The sequence below is a fragment of the Melozone crissalis genome, unplaced genomic scaffold (genome assembly GCF_028551555.1).
Source record: "Melozone crissalis strain CALT ecotype California unplaced genomic scaffold, PUWL_Pcris_2 ptg000007l_1, whole genome shotgun sequence".
NCBI classification, from domain to species: domain Eukaryota; kingdom Metazoa; phylum Chordata; class Aves; order Passeriformes; family Passerellidae; genus Melozone; species Melozone crissalis.
Genome location: NW_026535785.1, coordinates 19,233,149 through 19,259,635, shown reverse-complemented (window position 1 = coordinate 19,259,635; position 26,487 = coordinate 19,233,149). Strand labels below are relative to the sequence as shown.

The following is a 26,487-nucleotide window of genomic DNA, read 5'->3' as shown; positions in this document are numbered from 1 at the left end:
CGCTTTGTGGAGTGCCCTGAGCTGTATTTCTTCACCAGCAAAATTACTGCTGGGGAAAGAAACTCACAGAGTGTTGAAAGACTTAACTGCCACCCCAAAAACAGAGTGATGAATAGTTTAAGGATTTATTTGACATTTTAGGGGATGCTACGTTCCAAGAACCAACTTCAGGGCAGCGTGTTGTAATGCTGCATGTGGAAAGAGCTCCCTCTCCTCCCATCTCACAGCTCAAACCACACCTGGGAAAGTCCTTTGGGAAATGCAATGCTGGGAGAGCACAAATGGACTCAAATGGACAGTTCCTGACAGGATTCCTGTCCCTGTGTGAGGCTGTGGGAAGGAGCACAGTGACCAGGAGCAGCTCCATGCTCTGCACAGAGACACAGAGCTCTCCGTGGATGGGTCTGTGGTGCCAGAACAAAATGAGAAGCAAAATGCACTCAGGCTGGCAGGCCAGCAAGAGCAGGGGGACAGGAAGGGTTTGCCCTGTCCAGATGTGCTGATGATCAGTCAGAAACAAGGCACAGCCCGGCTGGCAGCCTCAGGGAGCTGCTCCCTCCAGGGACCCACCCTGTGCTGTGAGGTTAAACCCATGGGGAGCCGCTGCAGCTCAGACTGGGCACAAGGCACCCTGAAAATGTTGTTTTTATGGGTGGTCATGGCAACCAGCACTGTACTGGTGGATAAATTAGCACTTTGAGGAGGCCTCTGCCTATGGCACACAGGAATGTACGGCCAGTGCTGCCTGTGAGGAGGCACAGGGAGGGGAGAAAAGGCAAAGGAGCTGCACTGGGATCTGCAGCAAGGGCGAGTCTGAACAATGAACATCCTTCAGCACCCCCACCTTTAGCAGGAGATGCTTCACTTTCTCATTTAGAAGCACTTGTATCATCTGTGTCCAACACGGAATTTCCACACAGGGAGCAGCAGACTGAGGCAGGACCAGCTCCAGCAGCTGCCAGCCCAAGGATGCCAAGTGTGTCCTTCCATGGCCTCCACCACCCTGGCCAGAGCTCAGATCCTCCCAGTCCCCTCTTCTTGCTCCTTGCTTGCTCCTGCCCTCCCAGCAAGGTGCTTTTCCCAGCTCCTGATCCCTGCTCTGCAGTGCTGCCCACCCAGCCCCCAGGGCTCCCAGCCACAGAGCCACCACAGGGCTGCTGTCCAGCCTGGCACCTCCAGCCCTGCCTCTCCCAAGAGCCAGCACAGAACCTGTTGATCCCATCCCTGCTGTTTCTTTGTGCTTTTGTTGTTTCTGCTAAAGGCTTTCACATTTTCAATCATGTTTCGCCAAAACGCCCGGGGGTGAGTTTCCAGCTTTGCACCAATTTTGCCATGATATTAAGATCTTCTTTTATTAGATTAAAAACAAACAACAAAGACAGCCAACCCACAAGGACAAGAGTGCCAGTAAATTCTTTTCTTTAGTTTTTTTGGGCAAGGAAAGAAGCCCTGTGCTGCCTGCAAGTATCTACAGAGGGCTGCTGCCCCCTGAATCCTGGGGACCAATTTTCCAGCCTGTGCAAGCAGGAGCACAGAAGGGGCTGCAGGGCAGGGAGTGCAGCCCCAGAGCAGAGCTCAGGACGCACCACATGCTTCAGCAACTCCCCCAGCTCCATTTCAGAGGCAGACAGGTCTTTTGGCTCCCCAGATCCCTCCAGAGCACCTCTGGTCATCCCAAAAACCATCACCGAGCACACCTATGGCATCACTGAGCACACTTGCGGCTCTGCACATCACACACAGCTGCTGGGCAGTTTCAGGGCACTTTGGGACAGAAAAGTTTCTGGAGTGGGGCAGCTTGCTCTCTGGTTTGGGCCAGTTCAGCTGTTTTCTTGACAGCTTTATTTTGAACAGAAAATACAAGCTATTTCCTAATCAATCTGGTTCCAGAGGTCTTAAGAAGAACACCCAGTATTGTGGGACCTGTGGGACAATCAGCAAGTGGGGCTGTGGCACATGAGGCCCCAAAGCCCCCAGGTCCCCCTGCTGTGGGGGCACTGTGTCCTGTGGTCCCTGTGCCCTGCTCTGACCAGCACAGCGACACTGCCTAAGCAGAACTCTCTATCACAATATTGCACTAAAAGTATTAATTTAAGTAATTACATGATTAATATTTAAGTGTTCAGTGATATTCTTGTCATTCATAATTTAGTTGTTTACATTTATTAAAAATTGATTTTGTAGACACTTTTTCTGCCCAATGTCAAATCAGCAGGGAACACACATTTCAGCAAACTGTCATTAAATGTGTCTCTCTCCTCATTTTGTGGGAGGGCAGGGGGAGAAGAGAGAAATGCCTGTCTGTGGGTCCTGCAAATGTGGTGGGGCTGTCCTGCAGCCCCTGGTGTCCTCCCTGCTGGACCTGCCCTGTATGTGCCTTCAGTGCAAACACAGCGAGCTCTGCAGAGCTCCCTGGGCTTTATGGGGGCTCTCAGCTCTGCCTGGCTTTTGGAAATGCCACAGAGAGGGAGAACAGGGCTGGTTAGAGGTGGGACACTGAGCTTGACCTGCACCTGCCCTGCAGGACACAGCAGCAAAGCGTCCCTGGCGCTGAGCAGAGTCCAGTCCTCGCTGCTGAGCACAAACAGTGCTGCTTGTCTCTCAAATATTTGCTCAAGGTGGGCAGGATAGATAATGTTATCTGCTTGGAAGAGAAAAAAATGCCATGAATGGGAGCAGAGGTGCTTGACAGGCCTCACTGTGTGTCTGGCACTGCTGCTCACAGGGCTGTGTCTGTCAGAGCCTGCTCCCTGTCCTGTCACAGGGCACACATGCTGGGACAGTGGCAGGGCCCAGAGCATCCCTCTGTCTGTCCTGGGCAGCCCAGACCCTGCCAGGGGGCTCAGAGACCCTGGCACAGAGCCCAGGATGCCCCTGTGGTTTTGATTATGACCTATGGAGCAAATTACCAACCTGAGATGAAGATCTGCAAGCCACGACAAATTAAGTAGAATGATAGTGGGGTGGAAAAGTGGATTTGGGGGTTTTTAGAATGGGGATTCAGGGGACAAGATGGAGGGAACTGGGCATGTCCAGCCTTTCTCCTTCTTCTTCTTGGCCTCCATCTTCTGCTGTGGTGGTGGCACTTTTATATTGGTTTAGAGTAGAAGCTCACTGTCTAACATAGGTTACAGGTATTGGGAAGTAATTGTAAACATTGCACACGTAGTTTTTAGTATAAAGCCATAACACTGCCCTGGGGGCAGGCAGAGTGCCTGGAACTGTCCTGCTGGATGGACCTGGGCAGGGCAGGAGAAAGAATTTTATAGATAAGGAACAATAAACAACCTTGAGACCGAGAAATGAAGAGCCCTGACTGCTTCTTCAAGCACCGGGCTGGGAAAAGAGACTTTGAACAATCTCAGGATGACTCTGCGCAGTGAGAGATCCCAACAGGAGAGCACTGTGGAAGCCTCTCAAGGGCTTGCCCAGCTCTCTGCTGGCACTGCCACAGCCCAGCTGGAGCAGCCCAGGCTGGGTGGGCAGTGGGCAGTGCTGCCAGTCATTCCCAGCACTGCTTTTCCTGTTTCCATTATTCCTATAGAACTGTTTGGATTTGTGCACAAGTTCCCAGCAAAGCGAAGCAGAACGGGGAAAGCACCTGCAGGGAGGAGCCTCAAACCAGCCAGGCTGTCTGGAAAGCAGGCCAGGCTGGCCAGGGGAGGACAGGGGTAACCCAGCAGATGGGAGTCTCCTGCCCTGGTGCCCTGGCATGAGTTCAGAGAGGGGTGGGAGGCCCTGCCAGGCACAAGCTCCCTCACGCCCTGCGCGCTGAGGAACGTGGCTGGAGTTACAGCTGCCTGCAGGAGGTTCTCTGATCTGCCTCAGCTTAAACCTTCAGCTGCAATGAGTGTGCCAGCTGTGCCACACCTTCCCTCCCTGCTCTCTGGGCAGTGATTTTGAGCCCTTGCGCAGCTGAGGAGAGGCAAGGACTGCAGCAGGGTCAGTGCCCACCCAGCCTGGCTGCCCTGTGCTGCAGCAACCCTGGGAGGCTTCACCCTGCAGCTTCTTCAATCCAGGACATCTTCACCCCTGGGACTGCTGCAGGGGGTGTAGGCTTGCAGGGTGTTTGGGCTGGGGAGAATTTTAAGCCTATTTTATTTGTACAGTGAAGAGGGAAAACTGTGTGTGAGAGCCTGAGTGTTAAACTGTGGGTATGAACTGCTGCTCTGCAAACGTGACATCCAGGCAGCCACGGGGGCCTGAGGGCACAGAGGGAGCCCCACAGGAGCTTCTGGCAGGTTCCAGAGCAGGTACCAGCTCCCAGCCCCAGGTGAGTGCAGGCACCAAGCCTGGGTGTCACACAGGTCCCCCAGCACTCCATGGCCAACCCACCCTGGCCCCAGCTCCTCCTCCTTCTCACCCACCCTTGAGCAGGGCAGGCCCAGTGCCAGTGTCCCACAGCCTCACTCAGCCCCAGAGTGTCACTTCTGTGCACACAGTGAGCCACCACAGCTGTCCAAACCAAAACTGACCTGTGAGGACAACACAGGGATGTAAAACCTCAATTTTTAACAAGAGCATGAAGCAGGATGGCTCGGCCTCAGCAGAAGGAGGAGTGAATTGGGTTGGTACGGCCTAGCTTTGGGCCCACAGGGGCTCCAGGGGTGGCTTCTCTGAGGAGCTTCCAGAAGCTTCCTCAGCATCTGCAGAGCCAACCCCTGGCTGCTCCAAAGGCTGATGGAGCTCTGGCCAAGGCTGGGCCAATTAGCAATGGTGGGAACACCTCTGTGATCACAGATTGAAAAAGATAAAAAAGTTACTGCACAGCTGTAATTGTGGCCAGAGGAGAGCAGGGTGAGAACATGTGAGGGAAACAACCTGGAGACACCAGGAGCAGTGGGGAAGGAGGGACAGGAGGTGCTTCAGGGGCCAGAGCTGGGGCTCCTCTGCAGCCAGGGTGAGACCAGGGTGAGACAGCTGTGTCCTGCAGCCCTGGGGATCCATGGGGATGCAGAGATCCACCCCCAGGGAATGGGGATCCAGGGGGATGCAGAGATCCACCCCCAGGGAATGGGGATCCAGGGGGATGCAGAGATCCACCCCCAGGGAATGGGGATCCATGGGGATGCAGAGATCCACCCACAGCCCTGGGGATCCAGGGGGATGCAGAGATCCACCCACAGGGAATGGGGATCCATGGGGGGATGCAGGGATCCACAGGATATGCAGAATGCACCCCCAGCCCTGGGGAGGTGCCCACACCAGAGCAGGGCATCCCTGGGTGAGGCTGTGACCCTGTGGCAGACCCAGGGGACAGAGGGGCCCTGTTCCCAGGCTGGAGCAGCCTGTCCTTGGACACTGCAGCCCTGCACAGACAGACCCATCCCAGCAGGTTTGGGAGGACTCTGTGCCCTGGGAGGGACTCAGGCTGCAGCAGGGCACTGAGAGCTGCTGCTCATGAGATGGAGCCAAGCTGGAGAAGTTCCTGCAGAACTCCCCTGTGGGAGGGACCCCACAGCACTGCAGGGGAAGAGCCCCTGTCCCTGGGCAGCAGGGGAGGCTCTGGGGCATGGACTGACCAAAAGCCCCATTCCCTGAATCCCTGTGCCATGGGGGGGGAAGGGTTTATCTTACTTCTCATTATCCTGCTCTGAGTTTGTTAGAAATAAATCCAATTAATACCTCTAATTCCAGCCTGTTTTGCCTTTGATGGTATTTCCTGAGTGATCTCTCCTGCTGTTTAACTCATGAACCTTCACTGCATTTTCTGTGCCTGTCCAGCTGTGCAGGGGTGGGAGAGCAGCTGTGGAGTCCAGGCAGGGTCAGCTCACTGCAAGGAGGGAACTCTGAAAGTAATGGGTGTTTATCCACCTCCAATTCCTGTAACCTCCTGCTCCTGCCTCCCAGTGCTGACCCTGGAATGCCACAGGAGTTTTTGAGCCATATGCTCCCTTTGCCATGCTTCTGCAGGATATTACACTCATTACCACTGAGCACCTGAAGGAACTGCAGGATCTATTACCCACATTTAATACTTCACATTTTGCTGTTCAGGCTAGGATATCTATTTTTGTTACAGATCAGAGCTAGTCTATATAGTATCAACATGTATTTTTAAAAGTCAATAATCCATAAAGAACATTATCATCTACCATGCAGAATCATTCTTAGGAAGCTCTGGGAGGATTTTCTTTCTTCTTTCTATGCCACCACTAAAAAAGCAAAATTAGGTATAGAATGGATTTTGTAGTTAAAAGAAAGCCATGGACAATTCTGTTTTCTGTTCACTGTTACTATCAATTAAAGTCCACTGGAGCAACAGGCAATAAAATCCACTGAAGTGGAAATTACCTATTATTTTTGCAATACCACAAAGAATTCATGGTAAGGGTGAGAGATGCTTGTTGTTTACAGCCTATCTACACATTTGAGACACTTCAGCAGAGGACTTTGATATATAACTTCCTGGCAATGTGTGTGTATTCATAGCCTGATGCATTATACTTATCCCTTAACTTGTAGAAACAGTATCAATGACATAAATTAGCAGGTGAGACAAGAAGTGGAAACATTATCCCAAGCAGAGAAATTTGAGTCTTTTCCTGAATGAACAAGTTCTCTCAGCAGTCAGGAGCCACTCGGGCCCTGCATCCCTTGGGCCACACATCCCAACAGGAGGAGGAGCAGGAGGAGGAGGAGGAGGAGGGGGAGGAGGGCTCAGACAATCACCATGAGCAGACCAAACACAAGGGAACTGAGATTCCCATAAACTCTTCATTCTCCCCAGGTTTGCAGGGGTATTAACCCCAATTCCTTGACCTGCTGGTAGGATCAGGTCCCAGCTCTGGTCTCCCACCCCCAGTTTCTCTCCTGTCCTGTGAGTGCCCAGCAGGAGCAGAGAGCAGCTCAGCCAGGAGCAATGGGGCAGGACACAGCCCTTCCTCCAGCTTGCCTTATTCAAGAGTTTGTCTATTTTAGTGTGCTAACAGCTATTAAAATACTTCACTAAACAAACATTTCTACTGCATTGATTGCTGTATCACAAATCCTCTAATTTAATTTGGCACATGCCTACATCCACAGGTAAGAGAAGCAGATACACACACAGAACAGACACCTTTCCCTACACACACACATCAGCACCCACCACACCTATTTAACTCAGCAGTGATGGAAAGCATCTGCTGTGCTCAGCAAGGGAAAAAAAACATAACTTTCAAATACAGGAACAATTGGCATTTCTTCATTACAAGTTCCCTACCTGCCACTGACCTGGCTTGTTCATCTTTGGCACCAGGGACAGGGACAAAGAGCCTCCCATGCTTTATGATGCTCAGGCCTCCAATTCCCATGGTTTGAGCTGCTCTGGGGTGCCCATGGCCAGAGCACGGCTCTGAGCAGGCCAGGTGTGAGCAGCCAGGGCATCCCAGCCCACAGAGGCTGCTGTGACTGCAGGGCAGGACAGCTCTGCCACCCTGCTCCCAACAGGCACCAACTGTTTGGGGACAGTGACAACAGCATGGCTGACTTGTGTATTTTTAATAAAATCACCAAATAATGTGAGCCTTTGACACACAGGATGTGTCCAGGGTAGGAGCTGGGTGCTATTCTTTCAATGAAATACTCTGAGATCCAGCAACTACACTGTAGGTAATATCCATCTACCTGGGAATTCCTCTCTTTATTTTAAATTGTGGACTTACCTTTGAAGTTAAAGAATGTAAGCTGGATTTCTGGTGCTACTGATTTTTTCCAGTATAAATTCTGTTATATGCGATATATAGGCTATTTTTCTCTCCTTTTCTCTCCTTCTCTCCCGTTTTTACTTTATTCTAATTGAACTTTTGCCTAAATAGTTGGGGAAGATTAAAAACATTAATATAAGTTTATGTTGTATCCTCTATTATGCCATTGCTCCTGCAGCTCTGGTTTGAGGCCTGTGAGGATTCTGGGCCTCTCACGTTTTCTCAACACATAATTTACACTAAATATTGGTCATGAAAATAGACTCAGAACAAAAATTCTTTCATTTAAACCAAAATTCAAAACTAGCATCTTAGTTTTGCAAAGGTTTTCCAAAGGTCCCAATCCTGCAAGAGCTGCACTGCAGCTCAAACTCTGTGGGAGTTGCAGGCACCCAAGAAAATGAAGTTGTTAATACATGAGAGGATACAAATTTCAAATAAAACATTCCTGCCTGTGCAAGTCTTTTCTTGCTATTCCTTTAACCATCCCTTTCCCCTAATCATGGTGCCCTGGTGAGGGCAGGGCTCACCAAACACCAACTCTCTCTTGCTGCTCTCCTTCTTTCTGCAACTTCCAGTGGAGGATAATTCAGTATTTCACTGAGATTTTCAATCTGACTGAATCTGGACTTGCTTCCATGACCAACAGCCCAGTGCAGCTGGGCGTGCTGGGAGGCTGAGGACATGCAGACACTGGTTTTATTATAATATAAATGGGCTAAATCCTGCTTGTTAAAGCCAACAGTGAAACTCCCACTGAGACTCAGTGAAGGCAGGGAAAATTTCAAACAGAGCTCATTTCCCTTTCAGGGTGTGAGTCTGGCCCTCCACATCTTTTGCATGTGTGGGTGCTGTGAAACCAGGACATTCCAGCAGGAGAAAGAGGGATCCACTGACTCAAGGGCTTCACAACCTTTTACAGAGCACTGTGCTGTGAAACCAGGATACTCCAGCAGGAGAAAGAGGGATCCATCGACTCAAGGGCTTCTCATGCTTTTACAGAGCACAAATGGTGACACACAGATGGTGACACACTGATCTGGTACACACTGCTCACACACACAGCCGCAGTGTCCAGCCTGCTGCAGTCACAGACCTTCACTCCTGATCCCAGACAAAAACCTGAGCAGTGTTTTCCTCTGATTATCTCCTTTATTTCCAGATTCACAGGACTCTGCATCACCTGGGCAGAGCAGGGACAGCCAGTGGCCCTGGTGCCCACACTGGCCTGTGCTGCTCTGTGAACAGGAATGATTCCAGCCTCTCTGGGCACTGATAAATCAGCTTTCTGCTGACAAGCAGCTGCCCCTGTGCTTGGACATTTCCTTGTTCCACCAAACTGGTGCAGCTCTCCTGCTGTTGACAATAATTTGGAAAGAACCCAGCCTGTCTGACATTCTTGCTCCATTTGCTTTTCCTGCAGCCCATCCTGGTGAGCTGCCCTGAGCTGAGGACAAACAGTGACACAGGTTTTGCCCAGTGCCAGGGTGTAAAGGTGTTACTGTTGAGTGCTGCCCATCCCAGCACAGCTGACAGCAGCCCCTGCTTTGGAGCAGGCATTGTAGGGCTCACAGGACACTGCTGCTACTTCTCTCCAGGCATGTGTGTGATTTTCCAGCTCACTCCATCCATATTTTGTTATTGCACTTCAAATCCTGAACGAATAATGTTTATTCTCTTGCTTATTCTAACTTTTGATTAAGCTGTAACCAATGTACTTTTCCTAGAGTTCATTTAAAGAAACTGAAGACATCAAGAACAACTTGTTTAAAAAGCTATTTTAAAGGGAAAACAATCCCCAAGGCCCACAGAGCCACGCCAAGCAGGAAGATTTGTGTGAGTTTTTTGCTGGTGAGCCTGAGCCATTGGCAGATGAGCAGAAACACAGAGGAATTTCCAGCAGGATTTTCACTCCTGCAGCTGGAGAGCAGGGACAGGCAGGAAGCAACACCAGCACCATGTCTGCTGGGAGGAGCTCACTCCACAGCCATGTTCCCAAAAAAAGGAAACCCTCTCTACAGGAACCCACACCCAGGAAGGAGACAGCATACACCTGCTGCACAGAGAACACCTCCCCTACAAAATTAAACTCCTCAAAAACTTTAAAATAACAAGTAAACTGTTCACTGTTGAGTTCTGATGAGCTACTGAAAGCTGAACCTGACTTTCTTATGTGACTAAGAAAGAGGTTCATTCTTAAATATCAGACTCTGGTCATGGATTTGATTCTGGTTCCAGTGAAGTCAAGGCCAAACCATCCTCTGATTTACCTGGAAGCAGAAGCAGTTTAACCCTCCTGCCTGCAAACAGAATACAACTGGCTGTGAAACAAAGGAGAAGTGTGTTTGAAACTGCTATTATCTCCAAGCTTTATTATATAGACTTATGGATAAGACTGAAAACAGTCATTGAATTTTTTCCTAATTCAGCATCATTTTTATGTACTACTGGCCAAAATTCTTCCATCTTTCCTTCCAATACAGCCCTGGCACAATCAGAGGACCTATTTCTCCACTGTCCTGTGCTGGTTCCCATGGAGCTCCCCTACCCCAACCTGCCCATGGTGGGTTTGGCAGGGGCAGAGCTCATTCTGCATTCCCCAAGTGCCAAAGCTGCAGCCCTTGGTGTGAATTGCACTGGTACAAATCCTTGGCCTAACACACTATGACACCAAAGAGGTTAAAGAGAGTCCCTGGTTTTCATTGTCCACTTTCTCAAGAGACATTTGCTGCTGCCAAAGTGTCTCCAGCCCTAAATGGATTACCTGCAGCAGCAGCAGCACTCCATCAGGAGGAGCAGACACAGGAGCCTGCCCTGTGCCCTTCCCCCAGAGCCTCATGGTGAAAGCTCAGCTCCCACCAGAGCTCACCAGCTGATCCCGTCTGGGTCTGACCACCAGGAAAGGTGCAAATAATGCACAGTAACTCCCCAGCAGGACTCTCCCAGGTTTTGCTTTATGTGGCCCTCAGCAGGTAAAAAGCAGCAATTTTGGCCTCTGAACACAATTTAACACAGCACAGGTGAACAGCACACTCCTCTGCTCTGCCTCTGACCAGCTCTGACAGACAGACAGACAGCTGTCCTGCCTGTATCAGGGAGGAACACAACTGTCACTATGGGACACAAAAAACCACAAGCTCACACCGCTGCTCTCAAGGTGAAGGAAAAGGGAAGTTTATTTTCTGACTCCAACATTTATAGACGTCCAAAAGTGACAGTGGATTGGAGGGTGACAGTGCCACCTCTCCAATGACACTGGACAAACCAACAGTCCATCAACTCTCTCCTCCTCCATAAAGGAATGCAAAACAATGAGTTATTTATAGAAAGTGTATGAGAAAGTTCACTACAAGAATGTCAACATCAGAAGGCTTAGAAAATCTTAAAAAAGCAGGGTGACACAAAACCAAGCACAACTGTGGAGCTCAGAGCTGTCCTGCCTGGCTGAGTTTCAAGTGAGGGCAAGTCAGGTGAAAACAAACACCTGTAAAGGTTTTACAGATGTCATTTCATTTTGAAGCATCAAAAGAATGAAGTACATGCTGATCACAGCAGCTGAGATGAAGGAGAAGGCAGTTTGGTGGACACAGCATGGTGAGGTGAGTTTGTAACTCTGGAGTTTAATTCCAGCTCTGCAGCCTCTCCCAGCTGTAAGTTCAGATTAGGAAAGGCACCAGCCTGGTGTAATTCTGTACCAGTGCAGTGACAGCAGCCATGAGAGTGACTGACAATGCCTGTCCCTGCCCCCAGATCCTGCATTCAGTGTCAGGACAGCCCAAGGGAACAAGCTGAGGTACTGCAAGGCCTGGCTGTGCTCATCAATTTATTATATTTCACATAACAAAAACTTAACAAAGTTCATGGGGATAACAGCAGCACAGGGCACAGCCTGCATCAGCTCCTATCTGGCATCCTCCACACCAGCCTGTAACTCTGCTCCAGAGATCCAGCTCCCCTCTGCTCTCACATCTGAATCTGTGTTTGCATGCCTGCATATTTCTTCTATTTAAAAATGCACTTTGTTCTTCAGGATTTCATTAACCCCTGAAGAGATTAATTCAGATTTCAGTTACACTGACACAAATTTAATGGAGCTCCTTCAAAACCAGCAGAGTCCCATCTTTGGGAAGGGCAGGAAGGGTTTGTGCATGCACCTGGGAGGGCAGGACACCTTGTGCTCACCTGGGAGGGCAGGACACCTTGTGCTCACTGGCTGCTGGTTTTACAACCTCAGAGCTCTGTGGGCACCCAGCAGCAGCTCCTGAGTGCAGTGCCCATGTTCTGAACTCCTCACCACACAGCAAACAGCTCCAGCCCTGGTGTAACCCCACAGAGGACAAGGATTATTTTGGCCAGATCCACTATTAGGCTCATTTTCTAAAACAATAGGGCTTGTTTTCATTTAAGCTTATTACTGTAAAACTCTCATTGACTTCACTGGAAGAGAGACCTGACCTAACACACCAATGCTCCATTTATTTTAGTGGAAGGAGGCAAAGAAGTAAAAAGGTCCAATGTATTTTTAAATCTTTAGGTTTCACAGATGATCACAAGCATGTAGGTCACAATATGCACACAGAAAGACACCTACGACAACCACCAGTGGGATCATTAAAATAATTAAGTTAGGCCTAGAGACAAATTCATTTCATAACATGTTCCTTACAAAACAGATACCCCCTTGCTCCATAATCTAGGGAGTCTGTTTTATAAACTTCCTAAGTAGTTCATGAAATATCCCCCTAAGCAGACTAGGTCTGCTTGCCATTGCAGGGTCTCTATAAATCAAAAGTTTATGAATCAAAAGACAAGCAGCAGAGCTGTGTGCTCAGAAGCCAGCTGGGAAGGGGTAAAGCCTCAGTGGTGCTGTGGTGAGCTCTGACCTGGGGACACAACTTTGCTGATCCTGCCTCTTCACAGAGCTCCTCTGCCTGCCATGGGGGAGCTGCCTGCACAGCACACCAAGCAGCAATCAATAAAGGAGATCCCCCTTTGTTTTAAGTGTACAGATGCTGCATTTCACATACAGCATCTTTACAGTACTTCACACCACACTGTTGAGCAGGAAAGAGCCTCCACTTGCAGCAACTAAAAGGAAGAGACAGTTCCTTTCAAATCCAGCGTCCTGTGGAGGTGGTCTCTCAAAATCCACTGCTATGTTAGTGCTTTCCCTCTTACCATCCTGAAACTGACTGCTGGAAAATCCTTCAATTATGCTGCTGGTACCAAAGTGCCCTGTCAGGTAAGTGGTGAGCAGAAGCAGCAACAAAAGAAATGACAAACCAAACTTGACCAACAAGAAACTGAGACAAATACACAGTGCTAAATGAAAAAAAAAAAAATTGAAATTTTTGGTATACTCGTCTGCTGGCTTCTCTTTGATTTTTTAGTAAACCAGACTAGCCTTCAACCTGTTGTAAGCAGGAAGGGTGGGAATTACTGATGGTGTAAGTGCAACTCAGCTATGTTATCATTGCAGAACATGAGAGGGAAGAGCAGAGAACAAGGCAAGGTCAGCTGGGGTTTGCACCAAAGATGCTGGACATGAACATTCCATGTTCATCTTCTGGACTGCCCTCAGTGGGCAGCAGTGCCACCCCTCCTGTCCCCAGCCTGCCAGCACCACCTGCATGGCAAACCTGCTCTTCCTTCTGGACAGCTGAGCCAAGGAATCTGCTATTTGGGTAAGACTGTGAAATTTTCTCAAATTCAGGGGTTTTGACCACAACCATGCTATTTCTCTAAGCCATCTGAGTGTTGATTTGCTATCTGCTCCTCCACAGAAGGAGCTCAGTCTGCCCCTTCCTAGTCACCATCACACCCACTTAAGCCTCCACACAACCCAGGCTGCAAATGTAGAGAGAAAAAATAATTCCTGAAAAAATGTCCATCAGAGACCAGCCCGGCAGTGTCTGCTTGAACATTTCAATTTTTCCAAGTAAACACACAAATAATTCGTTCAGTGACAGGACCCAACCTCAGCAGCCAACTGCAGTAAGATTTGGCCTTCCCAAAGGCCAAACTCTGCTGTCCTCTCCTGAGGCTGTGAGCAGCTCCCAGGCTGTGCCTGTGCTGGGCAGGCCAGGGGTTAGCAAGGCCAGGAAGGAGTGAGAGCAGAGAGCTCAGCTCTGCTGGGGCTCCCCATGTGCCAGTTCATGGGAGATCCTGGAGAGGTGCACACAAACAGCACTGAGGAATCAGTTTCCATATAAATTCCTTCCTTCCCACCTCCCTAAATCAATGGGATGCAGGGTTAGGGTTACAGGGATTATCATTATCCTCCTTTAGCACCAAAGCTACTGCTCCAGCTGTGCAACAACAGAGGGAACGTGGAAATCTCCATGGCTCTGACACACACTGCATCCAGGGCTCTGTCCAGCCAGTGACAGACACACACACAGGGTCCCTAACACCATTCCCAGCTGAAAATACATCCCTATCACAGATTATTTATATTTTCCATAGAGACCAAGCCATGTACTCCTCCTCTGGCACCTGAGACCAGTGCAGTTCAAACTGTAGCTGCTCTGGTCAGTCCTCCCCCTGCTCAGGAGCTGTAGGATGTGTCCTACACAGGGCTGTAGGACACAAGGCCTGCAGGAACAAACACTTCACACCTTTCCCAGAGCTGCAAGGACTTGTGTGATCTTGGCCATGCAGCACCTGTAAGGAGCTGGCTCTGCAGGTGGGGACAGACAGGTTCAGTTTCCACCCCTCATAAGGCAAAGGGAGACCCTTTGCTTGCTCCAATCCTGCTTTAACAAGTACAACATCCACAGGCAGACTGAGGGGAAACAGAGGATGAGAAGGGAAAAGATCCTCCTCTGGGATTTTATCTTATGGGTGCTGCTGGTCAAAGCTCCCTTAGAAACCAGACCCACATCTGCTCAATGACCAGATAAGAAAAACTCCAAAGATGTATCTGTGAATCTCAAGTGCATGATATGAATCCAAAAACTATATTAATCTCTGTAAGAATTCATATGTTAATTCAGAAGAAGCCCTGCACATAACCAAAACTCTGGGTTTTGGCTGCTTTATTGCCCTCCTCTGCAGCACCCAGCCAGCTGCCTGGCACAGGGCAGAGCCCTGGGGAGCCTGGCAGGCTGGGCTGGCACTGCAGAGCTGCCAGGCTGGGCTGGCATGGCAGAACCTGCCCTCAGAGCTCTCCTGAAGTGCAGGGCAAATAAATACCTGCTCCTGCCTCTCCAGGGGCTGTGCCTGAAAGTCTGTGCATGGGTTAAGGTGACCATAGCCATTAAAATGAGTGAGCTTTGCGTGCAGCTGCCATGCAGGCAGTGCTGGAACGTGGGGTGCTGGGGCTGCCTTTGGGGGTCACCCCACAACCAGGGCACTGCACAGCTGGCCTGGGTGGACAGAGGTGCCTCACAGAGGCTGAAATGTGCCCCCTGTGCCCTTCCCTGTGCCTGAAAAACCTGGGGGGTGAGGAGGGACTGGAGAGGGACCGGACACTGCACAGCTGTGGGGTGTGAGCAGCACGGAGTGACAGTGACACAGAGACACCTGGGGACACCTGAGGGGGGATGGATGGGACTGCAGGGGTGCAGCAGTGAGGGGCTGCAGCAGTGTAGGAGCATCAGGGGGTAGGACGGTGGGGATGGACGGAGATGAGAGATCTCTGCAGCCAGGTCTGGAACTTGTGGTTTATTGCAAAGGGCCTGGGTGCAGGGCCCTGCTGGGAGCTGCCAGCCACAGCTCAGAGCAGGCCCGAGAGAAGAGAGGGGGAGAGAGGGTGAGAGGGTAAGAGAGTAAAAGGGGTAAGAGAGCGAGGTTCCCGTTACAATACAATAAATCTTCTTCTGTGCTGAATATTCTAATTCTCACTAACCAATCTAGTACAAGATACAAATCCTAGAGCATTTCTATACAGCCGATAAGAACCATTACATTTCCATACTGTGTTACATTTTAAGCCCTACAAACTCCTCTTTGGGCCCCATCTGCCGAGCTGTAGGGTCTGCTCTGACCCTTGGGCCTGTCTGCAAGCAAAGGGTGTTGTTCCATCAAAAGGGGAGCACCTTCAGCTGGCCACATCATTGTTTTCCAGTTGTTCAGTAACTGAGGGATCTCAAAGCTTGCTTTCATTTCAATCTCATTTATAGTTTCCATATTCTCAAAATCTTTTGCCAGACAATCATATTTACAAGGCTTTCCTGTTTCACCATCCCCACCATGGCAGGAGCCTGGGCTGTCCCACAGAGCCAGCTCTGCTCCAGTGAGGATCCTTCCCTGAGCTTGGGGATCCTTCCCTGAGCTGTGCTGAGCTCCCCCAGCCACCAACACTGCTCAGAGCCCATCTGGCCCTCACCCCACTTAACCTGTCTCGAGCAGAGGCCTTGTTTAATCACTGCTTTACACCCTCACTGCCAGCATGGGGTAAGTGACAAAATTTGCTAATTGCACGTTGTCTTCAGGCAATAACCTCAATAGTACAGAGATTTGATGGAAAATTAGCAAATAAATTATTATAAGAGTGACAGTTGAATACATGAGCAAGATGTAGGAGATGTTCTCAGCTCTGGTAAATCCAGAGAATTATATATCCTAAATATATCCAGATTAAGAATTTCCCTGATCCCTCCCAAGAAGTGCAGAGTGGGGCCCAGTACAGAGCCCTCCATGTAAAGGCTGATGTGGAAAATCTGTCTGGTAGATCTCAGGAGGTGTGTCTGAGCTGTGCAAGCCCTGCATCCAGCTGTACAGGGTCAGGAACCCTCAAAACAGAGGGGTCCTCAGACCTGGAACAGGGAATTGCCCTGAGCTCAGCCCAGGCTGCAGAGGAGGGGAGAAGCAGCTCTCAGGTGTCGGTGCTGAGCTCCAACAACCAGAGAGAAGGAGGTGCTGGGGGAAAAGGCAGCTGAATTAAACCCCAAAGACACCTGGAGAGAGCTGGAGTCGGGTCACTGGGTAGGAGAGCTTGTCTCAGGGGGGTCAGAAAAACAACAATGTGTTTGACAAGGAGCATTCAGAGCAGACACCTGCTTTAGGGGACTCCTTGGAAATTACCAAAAAAGTCCATGGGTTTAGAGGCAGGGATATGCTGGAAAACTGCTGCCTTGTAGAGAGGTCATTAGTTCCTGAACCAAATAATAAAACCTGTGCTGGGTCCCCTTGGAGGGCACAGCTCCAGATGTGGGAGGCAGAGCCCAGTGCCCAGGAGCTGGATCAGGAGGGGCTCTGTGCTGCGCTGCTCAGCTGCCCTGGGCTAAACATTCCTGCCCTGCAAATCTAAAGATTTAAATTTATCATGTTGTTACTTTCACTATAATGTTATATTTCCTTATTCCATTTATTTAATTAAGAGCATTTTTCTATTAAGATTGATTTCTGCTAAGGTTGATTGTTCTTAAGTTTATTCAGTCTCAGGTCTAATTCTCATTCATTTTATGATTTTATTCTATTTTTATTAAGACCAATTTTTATTCAGTGTCAGCAATGTTATCTTTAAGTTTTTTTAAGCATGTTTTAGTAATATATATATATAAAGGTTATATATATATATATTTGGTTACATATATACTCTACATGAGTACATGTATTTTATATATATAATATACACTCTACATGAGTATATGTACTTTAACTATATATATATATATATAAAATATACACTCTACATGAGTACATGTACTTTAACAAGTATATCCTTGATGTTTAAATAAGCTTATCTAAGTTCAATTTAAAGAAAATTTAAATAAAGTTTAAATTTAAATAAATGATGTGGCCCATAAAATAATAAATAAATGATAAATTTACTGGAGAAACTAAAAAGGGTATAAAAAGTGTATTATGGTTTTAGGAGCTCCATCCTGCCTCTGCTCTGGGAGCAGAGCTCTGGAGGCTCTCTGGGCTCTCTGCACCCTCACTGCTCCCACCTGCACAGTGGCACTGCCACAGAAATCATTCTTGCTCCCCTTTGCCATCAGTAATGCCACAGAAAACATCAGCTTTAGAGCACATGGAAGTTTCCTAAACAGAGGGTTACACACAAACTATCCAACAATGGAAGGTAAATATATTTACCTCGTACAGCAGCACAGCTCAGAGAGAGCTCACAGCAATTCCCTGAGATAAAAACTCGGTTCAGGACTGTGAAAAGGACAGGCATCTGACAAAAAATAATCTTTTTCTGCTTTCTAAAACAAATTCAAAGTGGTATCACAATTTCCAGTGAAATCAAGAAGCTGGGCCCTGCTGTGGTCTGCAGGGATTTGGAGTTTCTCCCTCTTTTCTGCTTGCAGTCAGTGAGATGTCTGCCAGAGTTCAGTGGGAATAGCACTGGGGGATCTGGCAATGCCTTTGGGGATTCCTGACTGCACCTAAGGAATGGACTTTTGGGCCAGGTTTATTTGCTAAATGTAAAAATTTTCTCACTCTGTTGGATAAATACAATTTGCAACTCACTTTGGAGATGTGCTAGAGGTTTTGCAGCCTTTACAATCTGTCATATAAATCCACATCCAAGTGTCAACATGTGAAGGGGCTGCTTTAGAGGTCCTCTGGGTGAAAACAGGAATGAAATTTCCAGAGCAAATGCTACAAAGATGAATAATTTTTCTAATTATTATAGAAATTATTGTAGAAAAAAGATGCTGATAATAAGAGTCACTAGAATTCAACAGAGTTTTTTGTTTGGTTGGTTTGGTTTTTTTTTACCTGCAATTCAGAACTACAAGAATTGTGAGATTAAGTAGGAGAAATTGCTGAAAACAAACTACTGAAATTGAGCCTCAGATCCAGGTAAGACAACATCAATCTCCTTGCACCTTCCAAGCTTGTCAGCTTTAATGACAGTTTTGGGTATGTGCGGAAAGTGGCCTCAAGTAGGTACAGGATGTGAGAATAATAATAATATTATTTGTGAGGTAATTTCTGAGACCACCATCATGCTGTTGTTGATCACAGTTTCTTTTTATGTTTTTCATTTCCCTTGCCTTTCGCTCTCTGAAAGGTTAGATTATTTTCCTTGTGTGTGGTTTAATTCAAAAAGCCAGCTGGAAAGGTGTGCAGGAGCAGTGGGCGAGTGTGATTCAGAAACCAACTTTGATAGTGGCTCTTAAACCCTCTTCTCCTTTGTCACACCACTTGTGCCTGCTCAAGCTTTCTCCCCTTAGGAGAATTTCTGTGGGCCATAAAAATTTCCAGGAAAGAGAACATCTACCCCCTTTAATGCCTAATCTGGCACCCTTTACTTATGCAAATTTCATCAATGGACAAATGCCCTGATCACAGCAGCTGCACTAATGCAAGCAACATCAAAGACTTGCTCAAAGTTGCTCTGAAACAACTCTGGGACCTCTGAAATGCAAGATTTGGCCTCTGGCCTCACACTATCAGCCATCCACTGAGCTGAGTGGGATTTCCCCAGAATGGTTCTTTTCCTCCCCTGGGCAGAGCCAGGCACACAGGGTGGGCAGAGCCCAGTGCCAGCTCCCAGAGCTCGCAGGGAATGCTGTCAGGTGTCACCTGTGCCACTGGTGCCACCCCGGAGGGGACGGCAGCACAGCTGTGCCAGGAGCTGGGCACACCTGCACTGGGACTGACCTGGGCACCTCTGGGAGCTCCTCCCTCTCACTGAGCTCAGCACCAACTGAGTTTGCTCAGGACCTCCCCAAAATACTGAGGAATATCCAGCACGACCTGGTGATTTATTTTCCCATCAGCATGTGATGTTTCTGTGTATGCACACCCATTTACACACAATCCATGTGTCCTTAAAAATCCAAGTACAGTATATGCTAAACAGCCCACAAGCTAAAAGCTCTTTGCAATCTGGGAGCACAGAGAAAGCAACAGAAATTGTAAAACAAATAAAAAGGAAGTTGATTCTCACAGTTTTCAATTTCAGTGAGCACAAACTATTTTATGTGACTGCAGCTACGACTTAGCAAAGCATTTCAGCATATGCTTCTATCTTTTGCTGAAATACCATCTACAGATTTGTGTGATTTCTTGGATTTGAAGCTTTTAAACTCAAGAGTTTAACACCCTGTCCAAAATAACCCAGACAGCTCTGCTGTGGATCAGAGTGGCCGAGCCTCTCTGTGGCCGCACATGTCACACCCCTGGCACAAGCCAGCAGTGCCCTGGCATTTTTTCCACATATTTTGCTCAGAAAAGCTTTTTCCCCCCTCCTGCCCCATGAGAGACCTGGAATCCTCTCCCAGCCTGCAAAGCCAGTCTGTGCCATATGGAAAATTCACACCAGGGCAGGGAAACAGCACCAGGAGCCCAAATCATCCCCATGGGAATAACCCAAGTTATTTTTCCTCAACCAGGAATGCCAGCAGGCCAGACTCAGTGAGGGGCTTACAACTAAGTCTACAACTGTAGAAAAAAACAACAATGTTAAAAAAAAAAAAAAAGACAATAAATTAAGATACAGCCTTCACCCAGTTTCATAATGTATCGAGCAGTATGTCCTACTTGGGCTGCTGGTGAAGGTTTATCTTTTGCTACAAAAATAATGTCATCTATAGGTTTCATCCTGGAAGCTCTCACTTCAGTGAGAAATGAAGTTTGAGCAGCTGAAAAAGCATTCAAGCCTTATGAGATAAGATAGCAATATAAACAAAAGACATTACACAGCAAAACATCAGGCAGCATGTAAGCTCTGGTCAGTTTTGTATTTTCAAAATCTGAAGAAATATGCTTTTGCTACTTATCAAGCAGAAAAAAGAAAATTTTTGTTCAGTACAGTATTCTCCTGAAGTAAAATCTGTGAATTTATGTATATTCTCCCAAAGCTTCTATAACTGAAGCTTTTATTAAGTAAGCTTGATGTGTGGCATATTTTAAAAATAGCAGCAATATTTTAAAATGTGGAAACAGATGTGTCACTCTATTACAACTGCAGAATCTTCACTGTATTTTTAATAATATGAAGCATTTATATGCTTCTGCATTATAAATCTCTCTTCACTAAACAGATTTCTTCTTTATGATTAAAGTAGTACCACAAAGACATTATTAAACAGATACTGTCCACAAAAATCATATTGTTTTGATCTGACCATAAAATATAGGTATTTTAATAATTGGGATTTTTTCCATAGAGAATTTCAGCAGCTCCCTTTCCTTGGAATGAAATCACAGCCATATGCTTTATGATATTAGAGGCATTTCAAGGTGTCTCCATAAATGTCATTTATTGCTTGGGAACCTGCCAAATCTGCAAAACCCCTTAGTTCTTTTAAAAGAGAAATATTCAGACGAAACTAGCTCTTTTGCACTGGTTGTCATACCAAAAAAGAAAAAAACCCAAATCTCTATTATGGAATACTAGCCATGCAGGTAGCAAAATCTAGGGATAAAATGTGAGCTTTGGCTTGCTTTGGAGCCAAGAGTGCACTGGGCACCCTGAGCCAGCACATTCACACTCACTCAGCCCCTGGAACTCTGCACCCTGAGCAGCCTCTGTGATAAAAACCTGAACTGGTTTAGTGGCCATAGCTGTAAATCAAAATCAGGCACCTCTCAGCATCCTGCTCCCACCACTGGGCTTTCACCCCTCACAGCCTTTGTGATGCCCAGCACCCTGCAGGACTGGCAGCCAGACAGACAACAGACACTCCGTGTCATACACAAATACAATCTCATGCCACATCTACTCCTAATTAGGCATATCTGGAGTTTATCCTGAGATAATGCTGGCCAGATCTAAATAAATCTTGCCAGACATGTCACCAACCTGTCCAGCACAAGGGACTACATTGGAACTCACAGGAATTTAATGCCAGAGTGGGTCAGCCCAGAGGAGCTGAGTGCTGAGGCTCTCAGCTACCAGTGAGCTCAGCACTCTGCCTGGCCAACACAAGCATCCATCAGCCCCACAGTGGTAGAACCATTCTCTCTCCTTGAGGAAGAAAAAGCCAATTTTTTCCCCCCAAACTTGAAGGAAACAAGTTTCCTGCTACAGCTGGAAATAATCTAGGGCAGCACACCAACAGGTGCTTCAAACGTATCGGCAGAGCTCAGAAGATGTTGAGAGAGAAAATGAATAGACTCTCTAAATAATATATAAATTGTACAGGCCTTTTTTTTTCTGCAGAACCCCAGTGAAGTTCCTGTATAAATCAGAAACTGAATAATTCATAAGCGGTGAATATATAACAAATTACTTTGCACTGAGATATTCCTCGCAGGTGCACAGGGAGCAGCAGCGGGCAGGGGAGCTGCCAGCACCAAGGTGCTCCTTACCTGGAGTCTGGGTACTTGGTGAGGGTGGCCAGGCTGCTGGTGTACATGTGTCCTCCTACATCGATGTGCACGGGAGCGTTGGACTTGGTGAGTTGAGCTGGGAGAGGAATTCCTTGAGCAGCCAGAGGAGAAACCGGGGAGCGTGTCAGAGACAGACGGGACATGCTTCTTCCCTCCTGAGCGGGGAGGCAAAAAGAACAGTTTCTCTTAAATGCGGCACTGTGTTACCTTGCTTTTCTCAGTGTGATCACAGATCTAATCAGATCGTTTCTGCATCTGCCTGATCACATATTCAGCTAACAAATTATTGCCACCGCTGTAATTAAGTGTATTTGCATCATTTTCTTCTAAGTACCAGAGGGGAAGAGAAAGATGCTTATTAGCAATAAGAAATCAAGAAAAAAATTTTCAAGGTGTCAGCCTCAAGGGGCATAAAACAAACTGCAAAATTCTAATTAAAGGTCGTGGGCTTATGTGTTAGATGTGAAATATCCCCTGACAAACGAATAACCAATTTGTGAATTGGGATTCAGGGGGTTTTTGCAAGTTTGTCTCAGTAACAAGACACCTCTAAATTAGTGACTTCCTCAGTACCTAAGGCATTTAGTTTATACATGTAGTAAATTTCACTTCAAACTAAGATCAATTTTCTGGCTTATTTTCAATAATTGTGAAATAAATGGATAATTTTCAGTTAAGCCTTAATATTAGACCTAAACAACTAATAAGATTTCAAACTGAAAGCAATTAATACCTAGAAGCAGTGAAAACAAAAAGATAAATAAACTGACCCATACTTTATGGACAAGAAAGCACTGAATAATCTAGCACATGAAATCATAAATTCCACAATCCACCTAATGTCTCCTGCCCTAAAAATATTGGCAAATTAGTGAAATTACTGAACAACAACAACAAAAAAATTCAGCAAAATCAAAGCTAAAAATACTGAAATGCCTTAAAAATGAACAGGACAACCAAGCAAAAGAAAATTCCTCAATTCTCCCCTTAAGAAAAGCACAGTTTATTCTGCACAAAGCTGTGTCTCAAAGCTGATTGCAGTTCAATCGGTGCAGATGGCACACAGGTCAAACAGAAAAAAAACCCTTCTAGAAAAGTTTAAGAAAATGTACATCCATTCCCCCCCTTATGGGAAAAGCAACATATGCAAAACATTATAGCTGAAGACATTTCTGAATATAATCTAATTTTCCTGGTATTCTGTAATTCAAGCATGCTACCAAGCACCCAGGCTCTTCCCTGCATCTGACAAGCACTTTACATGCAGCATTGCAAAGTGAATTTCTATTTCTCCCACGTTACTTTGACAATGTTTCTTACAAATCTACAGCTGGTCTTGCCTTTCTCTTAGCAGTATTTTGCACAAGATGCCCGACTACACCACTTGACGAACATAAATCAGCAACATTCTTTGTAAAATAATTTCCAACCTATAGAGCAGGACTGAAAAATCTTAACAAATCTGAACAGCTTCACAAAGTCACCACAACATCTCCATTCACTGCGTTTCATCTTGGTTAGCTCCTAAGAATTTCCTGCATCTACAGCCCAGGAATACATCACCCCATTGTGGATCCACATGCTTGTCTCTTCAGAGGCTGGATGGACAGCTGCACTGAGCACCAGGCAAATGCCAGCTCTGTCCTAGGACTCCTGTGTCAGCCGATGCAAAATTGGGCATTAACATTTTCACTACAGCACCACCTTCAAGGAAAGTGACTGAATCCTTTCATGACTCAAGATGTTGCTGTCTTGTTTCCCACAAGAGCTTGTTGTGGCCAACCTTCAGTATATATGTCATCTGGCATAAATAAAACAACTAACTTAAAAAAACAACTTAGTATGTAAGTACCTGCAGTATTTTAACAGCGTGTTTACTAATCTGTCTGCCAACACACACAAAGGTTGCTGGTTTTTTTCCTTACCAAAGAGCACTGTAAACTCATGTTCAGTCTCTACTCCTTCACTTCAATGAAAGGGTCAGAAGATCCAGGCTGAATGTCAACCCTGTCTTTGTTCAGACCCCAACCACGCTCACTAATGATAAAGGTATAGACCTTGAACGGCACAGGGCTGCCTCAGAAATAAATCTCACGCAGTTTCACAACACAAGAGTCTAATTAGGGCTCATCTGCACCCCTTGTTACAATTTCCAAATGAAATCAAAGGACTTCAGTCTTCTGTAAATGTGTCTTACATTTAACCATTTGTCTTGAAATACAGACATCAATTTTAAAATATGCACAGATAGCTAAAGATCAAGTGATATGAATCTATTTGTGCATATTTAAACACTGCTGCTATCTTAGGATTTTGTTTAATGTTAGTATACCAGTAAATTCCTTGATCTGTAAAGACTGAGATTCTCAGTGAGGCCATACTCACACAGTAGATATTTAATTTATACTATTCACTGGAGGGACCTTTTGAACAATCCTCTGCTTTTGGCATTTCTCAGCTAGAGCATGTGTTGAAAAAACACTTAATTATAGAAAATCACTGGAAAGCTAAAATAGTTCTCAAACTTTTATGGCTTTTCATACTTCTTGAGGGTGTCACTGGCTTTTGGGGGCAGAGGAGGAGAAGGGGAATCAAAACACTGGCTGGAGAGGATTCATATTAAAAAATGAATCCCAGATTTTTATTAAAATTGTGGAATTCAGTCCTTTTCGTATGAGCTAATTATCAAGAGGCATGACGGCTAAGCACTACTGCTCCAAAAAAAACACCCCCTGTTTCTTAAGGTACCATAACCCTATTTCTAATCACTCCTTCCTCCTCTTAATGTAACACACAGCAAAAATTCATCACACTGAGTAATGTACTTATTTTATGCACAAAGCAAAATCCTAAATGTATTTATCCAGTGGAAGTCTTTATGCACATATTTTCTAATATGGATGAGAAAATTAAAACCTTAAGGGTAAATATCGCAGAAACACTAACAAACTTCATTTATTAAACCATGTAAAATAATCCTTGCTCTTTAGTTGCCTACAACAGGATACAGCATCCCAACCAGTGGCACAGGCAATAACCCTGCTCTAATAAGTAACACAGGAACCTGCTGAAGGCAAAATCAATAGAGCCTGATTCCCAAATTATGTGAATATTTAGTTTTTCAAACATTACACACCAAGATCTTTCAGAGCCAGCTTATCTTTTTCTGCCTTCCTAAGCTAACTGCTTGTAAAAACTATTTGCCCATGCAAAGTGAAATAATCACAATGCCATGCTCATTTACACACAAAATGATTTTGTGTCCCATTGTGCTCACAGTTGTTCAGCTCTCTAGGGGTGATTAAACTAGCTATGCTGCTACAGCTTGAGATGATTTCACTGAATCGTTTCTCCATGAAGTTGCTTCTTTGCTAAGCTGTTATTTTAACCATAAAAGGTAAACAGAAGGCAGTTGTAAGAGCTCCATTCAGCTCCGTGCCCAGGGCTATAACCCTAGGGCAGAGAATGCTGAAAGACTGCAGAATTTTCCAGGGTGTTGCCTTTCTTGCTCTAAAGCCTTCAGGAATACTGTTCATTTAATACACACTCTAGATGATACATTTCAGATCCTACTAAAAGAAAGACTTCAAAAGTGTAAGAAGTTTTGGGCGGATGAAGCTTTCCCACCTCTGCACATAGCTTGGGGCCATGGTAACCAATACTGCTGTTGATGTTGGGAAAATACAGGAGAAATAAACTGCACAGAGCAGAGCAGACAGATAGGGACAAGGGAGGTGAAAGGTTGCAGGAAAGAAACAGGCAGCAGTCTGGAAGGGGGAACGAAAAAAAAAAGGAAAATAATAAAAAAGGAGGCGGCTCTGAAGGAGGGACAAAGTTAAATCAAGGAGCAGGCACTTAAAAGACTACAGATGGGAAGCAAGACTAATTAAGGATGTAAAAGCGCTTTGTTTCTAAAGTTTATTGTTGCCAGGATAAAAATTAATTGAAACTAATGCTGTTATTCACTCGTGCAGTTTAATTCCTTCATGCACATTTAAGACGAGCAATGATTAAGACGAGCAATGAAAGCGGCAGGCAGGTTTAGGACCTGCCGTGGAGCTGCTCTGCCGGGGAGCCGGGCTGGGCCCGGCCGCACCCCCGGGCTGAGGGAGCCTCGGGGCGGCTGCTCCGCTCCCCGGGGTCCTTCATGTCTGTAGGGCAGCCCCAGCAGGGTGAACCCACCCCCTGCATCCCCCCGGCCCCGGCACTGCGGCCACGGTGGCTCCGGGACAGCGGCTGCGTGCCCGGGCTGCCGGAGGGGCACGGCCAGACCGGGAATTACCTTTGTCTGCCCTCACGGGGACGGGGACAGCGACAGCTCTGCCTCACAGCCACCCCCACACAACTTGCTGCCCACTTTGCCGTGCTCCCGGCCCTGAGACAAAGCGGGGCGGGGGGACTGCAAACCTTGGGCTCGGTGGCTCCAAAATTAAAAGTCCATAAACATTTGCACACAGCTCCACGCTGCTGTGCTGAGCACTGCACCGAGACACGGAGGAGATCGTGCCCAAAACTTTTGGGGGGCGGGGGGGGGAAGCAAAGGGGGAACTCCCTATGG

General features: G+C 46.8%; 1 protein-coding gene across 3 annotated transcripts in view; it reads right to left on the bottom strand.

The window, feature by feature from the left end:
- Positions 1 to 26,487, bottom strand: part of KCTD15 (potassium channel tetramerization domain containing 15) — a 246,501-nt gene that overhangs the window by 18,091 nt on the left and 201,923 nt on the right. For all 3 annotated transcript variants that reach the window (XM_054296420.1, XM_054296419.1, XM_054296418.1), the window contains exon 2: positions 21,909 to 22,084. In XM_054296420.1, coding sequence (XP_054152395.1) covers positions 21,909 to 22,072 — 164 coding nt within the window. In that variant the 5' untranslated portion in view covers positions 22,073 to 22,084. The remainder of the gene's footprint in view (positions 1 to 21,908; positions 22,085 to 26,487) is intronic.